Below are 6000 nucleotides of genomic sequence, written 5' to 3' on the forward strand. Positions count from 1 at the left end.
CTCCTTCCAAACACCGTCTTCCAATTTTCTTTGATACTAGCCCTATGTTTTCTTCTAATTATTAAGTAATGAATTGATATTAAGGAACTGGGGTTATATTGGCATCTTGGCTGTAATTTATTGGTTTTTCTTCAACTTATTTGTACAAAAAATGTTTGTAATTTTTTAGGCTGTATGTCTTAATCGGTGAATACTTTTCCTCACTGCTCTGCTCTGACCATATTCTCAATGTCACCAAGACTAGGGATGCAGCAGTTTTTGCCTGTAATTTCCTCCCCAAAAGACCACCCCTCATAGAGACGGCAGAATCCAGCAAACACTGGGCCCCGGGCCACACCCCCAGATGTGTTGTAAGCATGTGACCTCTGACCCAAGGTGAGTGGTGGGTTTCATCTCGGTTTTCCATGCCGCGGCTCAGGATGCCGTCGGGTTTTCTTGGGCGCCACTGGTAAACGGTTCTTGGTTTGCGGGATCTCCGCTGTATCAGTTCCTACAAGTTTCCAGATATTTCTTGCAGGCCAATAATCTAATCATAGACCCAAAGTGCTTAGTGTACTTGTTGGACACTAGAAAGGTTTTTGTACGTATGGTCCTTTTCCGCTTTTGTAACCTTTGCCCATCTGATGGACATAAAATAGAAACAAGTTGTTTTCATTTGCCTTTCTTGAAATATTAGTGATTTAGAGCATTTGTATGATTTTTTTGATGACCTGGCTACACGGTCATATGCTTGGATCACTTTTAATAGGGCTTTCAACCTAGTGCAAAATTCTCTTAGATCTAAATTATATATAAATACATACACACACGTATGTATGCACAGATACAGAAATATAGTTATTTTCTGTTTTTTAAAAAAAAAGTATCTTGGAAATGAGACCTTTATCAGAGAAGCTTAAGTGTTTTTGGTTTTTTCCATTAACCTATTCCCTCTGGCATTACTATATTACATTTGTTTGTGCAAAAACCTTCAACAATTTGATCCCAGTTGTTCCTTGGATGAGCTGTTTCATGTTCTGTTTATCCCAGACTTTCCTCTACCCCTAGATCTGAAAGGCAGAAATTTCCCTTTCCTCTGATTTGTCTGGCTCGTGTATCCCTCTGAGGAGGGATTTTGTGTGCGGTTTGCCCTGACTTTCCTTCTCCCGCTGTTGGCTGCTGTGACCCTTGGACCAGAACTTCCCCAGACCCAACCCTGCTGCTGTATGGGGTAGGTCTGTCCTGCAGGCTCCAGCCTGGGCCGGCCTCTGTACTGTTCCCTCTGGGAGGTAAGACCGTGTTAACTTGTCCTAACCCCTTCTGTTCACATCTTTGATCCTTGAGTTGTTGGCCACGGCCCATTGATACCTGTAGCTGTTGCTTCTGTGTCTTGGGTTTTATCGGCCGTTCGTTTGGATGAGGACTTCCAGCCTCGCCGCCATTTTGAATGGTCCGTGCTATTCTGACTCGGATCGTGGTTCCCTCATATTGAGCTCGTGTGGGACCTTCGGAGCGTGTGGTGTGAACTGCTGCTCCCACCCTGTTTTTCCCACAAATTGTTTTCCACGGTTTTGTGGACTTGGAATTGTTCTCCCAGCTTCCTGTGGCCCGGTGGCCTGGTAGCAGCTACTTCTGATAATTGCTTTGTAATGTAGCTTGAGATCTAACAGAAGCAAACCCCTGCATTCCCATTTGTTCATGATTGTCCTTGACCTTTTGTTCCTCCAAATGAAATCTGTCTCATTGTCTAGAGTGACCCCTTTAGAGAGTGTTATTTCACCTAAAATCTCCCAGACCTGCCCTGTTCTCCAAGGAAAATCCCTCCCTGCATCCAGGCCCCAAGCCTCTGGCTGTCCGAGCTTCCTAGACCCCCAGGGGCCTCCCTCTTCCTCCTCCTTTCCTGTAACAATCACTGTCCCTCCCATGAGCCCTCTCCCTCCCCCCCAATGGTGACGGCCTCTTTGGTGACTGGGGGATGGTGGCTGTCTGAATCCCTCGGCTTTCTCAGTGCCCCCAACCCTTGACTCCAGCCCCTCACCCACTTGGAAAGTCTTCCCTCCCGGACTCCCGGGTCTTTGGGAAGGAGGCCGGGGAAGCCGGCCATGGACCGTGATATCAAGGGAGTGAGATGGGCCAAAGCTGGCCACTCCATGTGCAAGCAGATGGGAGACCCTCCTCCATCCTCTGGAAGCGAGCGAGCAGGAGCCACAGGGAAGCAGTGAGTGAGTGAGTGCCACAGGACGTGGGCCTGGGGGGAGGGGGCACGCCTGTGGATGACCTTGGAGGCAGCGGGGAGAAGCCCACGTTCAAATCCTGCTCTGTGACTTGTTGTGGGACCTTGGACGGGTCTCTCCATCACCTTTTGTGTAAAGAGAGGAAGCTGGCTGTGGCCCCACGAGGGCTCCATCAGGAAGGTGGCTGCTGGGAGCAGGACGTTCTTGGTTGCTCAGTCTCCTTGGCTGGATTTTTTACCCCGTGGTCTTGGGCAGATGATGGGATAATGGAAGATGGGAGGAAGATGGCCAGCTGGGCTGGTGGCGGCTGCCATCCACAGAGACCCACTGTGTGATGTAGTGGGGGAAAGCATGGCTGTCAGGAGGGGGCGAGGGGTCTCTGCCATAAGGAAGGTGTGCTCAAAACCCCAAAAGGCTGAGAAGCTCTTGTCCTAGGACATCTGTGGAGGAGCTAGGGCAACGTCCAGGAGAGACCCAGGGGAAGGGGCAGAAGGAAGGTCAGCCCCAGGGGTTCCCCTCCCTCCATTCCCTTCCTTCCTAGGGTTCAGCAAGATTAAATGGAAAAAGAGGAGCAGCTCAAGGCAGGCTTGGTAAGATTTCCTTGGGGGCCTTCGAGTGGGAGGGATGGAGCAGCCAAGAGCCACGTCTGTGGGGAGGGGGGCGCCGGCCAAGGGCAAGGCCGGGCTCTGGTGGGCACTAACTTTACTCCTCTAGCAGCTCTGGAGGCCAGGCAGGAAGTCTCCTTTGTCCTCGGCTTGTCTTGTGAATGACCGCACTAGAACCATCTCGTCAGCAAAGAGCCAGCCCTGGGGAGCAGGACGAGGGGGAGCAGTGGAGAGAAGTTACGGAAGGGACAGATGAGAACAGGCTTGGAGAGGAGGAAGGAAGAAGAGGGAATGGAGAGATGGAGAAGAGGGAAAGGAGAGTTGGAGAGATGGAGAAGAGGGAAAGGAGAGTTGGAGAGATGGAGAAGAGGGAAAGGAGAGAAGGAGAGAGAGAGAAGAGGGAAAGGAGAGATAGAGAGATGGAGAGTTGAAGAGGGAAAGGAGAGATAGAGAGATGGAGAGTTGAAGAGGGAAAGGAGAGATAGAGAGATGGAGAGTTGAAGAGGGAAAGGAGAGATGGAGAGATGGAGAGATGGAGAGTTGAAGAGGGAAAGGAGAGGAGAGAGAGAGAAGAGGGAAAGGAGAGGAGAGAGAGAAGATGGAGAAGAGGGAAAGGAGAGGAGAGAGAGAAGATGGAGAAGAGGGAAAGGAGAGGAGAGAGAGAAGATGGAGAAGAGGGAAAGGAGAGAAGAGAGAAGATGGAGAAGAGGGAAAGGAGAGAAGGAGAGATAGAGAAGAGGAAAGGAGAGAAGGAGAGAGAGAAGATGGAGAAGAGGGAAAGGAGAGAAGGAGAGATGGAGAAGAGGGAAAGGAGAGAAGGAGAGATGGAGAAGAGGGAAAGGAGAGAAGGAGAGTTGGAGAAGAGGGAAAGGAGAGTTGGAGAAGAGGGAAAGGAGAGATGGAGAAGAGGGAAAGAGAGATGGAGAGTTGAAGAGGGAATGGAGAGTTGGAGAAGAGGGAAAGGAGAGAAAGAGAGATGGAGAGTTGAAGAGGGAAAGGAGAGAAGGAGAGATAGAGAAGAGGGAAAGGAGAGATGGAGAGGTGGAAATGGAGGGGAGAGGAGGGAAAAGTCAGATGGAACGAGGAGAGGAGGAAGGATCTTGGAGAGAAGATAAGTCAGGAGAGCAGGGGAAGCTCAGATGGACAGAAGAGAAAGGGAGAGGAAGGATCTTGGAGAAAAGAGGGAAGGTCAGTTGGAGAGAAGGGGAGATGAGGAGTCAGCAAAGGGAGGGCCAGAGCCTGTTCCTGGAGGCTGAAGGGGAAGGAGGCTCCTCCTCCCTGGCAGTTCTGGGGGACAATGGGGGGCAGCCCCGTCCGCGGGTGTTTCTTTTCCTGAGGCCGCCTGGCAGCCTCAGGTTTTGCTTTTCACCCTTAAAATGTGTGAGAGAGAAGGTGCCAAAAAGCAAAAGGCACTGGTGGTGGCACGCCCAGTGGGCCGGGGTTCGAGTCCCCGCGGTGCCTCTGCTGCTACTGGCTCCCTTCTCTCCCGTGAGGACTCCAGCTGGGGAGGGTCTGGGTTCCAGGATTGGGGAGGGGGCCAAAGTTGCTTCTCTTGGTTGTTCTGGGCCCTGAACGGGGCACCTGGCAGTGGGCAGGCCCGAGTCACAGAATCTGAGCCGGGCTGAGCTCAGACCATCAGGTTCCCTATATACCAGCCATAAGGACAAAAAGGAAAAGTCCCCACCTTCAAGGGGCTTGTATTTTGATGGGGGCACTTACATGTGGGCATACAGTAGGTGACAAAAACAGCCCTTGGAGTTTTGCAAGTTCTATACGTGACCTTGTGAGTTTATATCCCCATTCTTACAGATGAGTAAACCGAGGCCCAGAGCTTAAGCCACTTGCTCAGGATCACGCAGCTTCATTAGGAAGTGGCTTTTGAGCCTGGAACATCATCCGAGGAAGAGCAGGGAGGCCGGACCGAGCTGGAGAGAGGAACTTCTGAATGTCGGGCGGACTTTGTAGTTGGAAGCCCCAGAATAGCTGGAGTGTCTCCAACCGGAGTGGGGAGTCCCTGGCAGCCGCAGGGGGGAGAAGGGCAGGGGAGAGGCCAGAGCCGGGTGGCGTCAGTCTGCAGGACCCGATGAATGGGCCCGTGGGAGGAGGGTGGGAGAGCAGGAGAGTGACTCGGGGCGCTCAGCAGCTCCAGGAGGGCAGAGAAGGGGGAATGACAAGACTTGGCAACGTGTTTCTGCAGGAGAGGTGAGGGTGGGAGGCGGACCCAGAGTTGGGCAAAACGGGGAAAATGGGCAAGAGAGGATGGTTGGGGGTGAGAGGGAGAGACAGGGTGTCTACTGCCATTCAGTCAGGGTCCAAGAGTTAGCCACTGTGAGACCGAGGCCCGGAGAGATGTTGGGGCTGTTACACAGACCCAGGAGTTGTTGGCACAGAAGTGATTGGACCCGTGGGAGTTTGACGTCACCAATTGATCAGAAGTATTGAGGGAGCCGTCTTGGGGGACTCGGGGATTGTTGAACTGGATGAAGATCTGGTGGAGGAGGCAGAGCAGGAGCCGTCTCCTAGCTACGGAACAGAGAGAGAGAGAGAGAGAGGAGGGAGAGAGAGAGAAAGGGGGGAGAGAGGAGAGAGAGGGGAGAGAAAGGAGAAAGAGAGGGGAGAATGAGGAGGGAGAAGGCCTGAGGATTTAGAGAGGAGCAAGGGAAAGCAGGAGATAGAGTGCCAGAAGCTGCAGGGACAATGAGCCTGAACACCAGCCTGGGGGGGCCCGGCCACTCGGGATGCTGGGGGGAGCCCCGAGCTGGTCCCACAGCCCATCCGGGCTGCCTGCCTGTTCCAAGCTTTACGGGCGGAGTCAGTGACCCTGCACTTTCCAGAAGACTCCATGCTGCTGGCTGTGGCCCAAGCCCGAGTCTCCAGGCCAGGCCGGCTCTTCCACGGTTCCTGCCTTGGTCATGTTTGGTGAACCAGGATGTGAAATTCGAAAATGGAGGATAGATGTCTGACCTGCCTGTAATAGGGGCCACAGAATGACCCCAGAGAGTAGGCGTGATAGGGCACAGTCTTTAGGGACGTAACAACCCCCAGGTTAGCGGGAATCCCAACCGGAACAGACACCCCAGTGCTTGTCAAGGATCCCCCAAGCTGGGCCTTAGGAACAGAAAATGTGCAAAAGAAAGGGAATTGGGCCTGGAAGCTTTCTTCAGTTACCCTTCAAGGACATC

At 52.7% G+C, this 6000-nt stretch overlaps 1 protein-coding gene across 1 annotated transcript in view; it reads right to left on the minus strand.

Moving 5' to 3' along the window:
• Positions 1-5732, minus strand: part of LOC127541705 (melanoma-associated antigen C1-like) — a 31314-nt gene extending 25582 nt beyond the window's left edge. Inside the window, exons 1-3 of the mRNA XM_051966922.1 lie at positions 5639-5732; positions 3586-3952; positions 1-3549 (exon numbers count right to left, since the gene is read on the minus strand). The exon at positions 1-3549 is cut by the window's left edge and continues 25582 nt beyond it. Coding sequence (XP_051822882.1) covers positions 3003-3549; positions 3586-3952; positions 5639-5732 — 1008 coding nt within the window. The 3' untranslated portion in view covers positions 1-3002. The remainder of the gene's footprint in view (positions 3550-3585; positions 3953-5638) is intronic.
• Positions 5733-6000: the final 268 nt, after the last annotated feature.

The sequence above is a fragment of the Antechinus flavipes genome, chromosome 6, assembly GCF_016432865.1.
Source record: "Antechinus flavipes isolate AdamAnt ecotype Samford, QLD, Australia chromosome 6, AdamAnt_v2, whole genome shotgun sequence".
Taxonomy (NCBI): domain Eukaryota; kingdom Metazoa; phylum Chordata; class Mammalia; order Dasyuromorphia; family Dasyuridae; genus Antechinus; species Antechinus flavipes.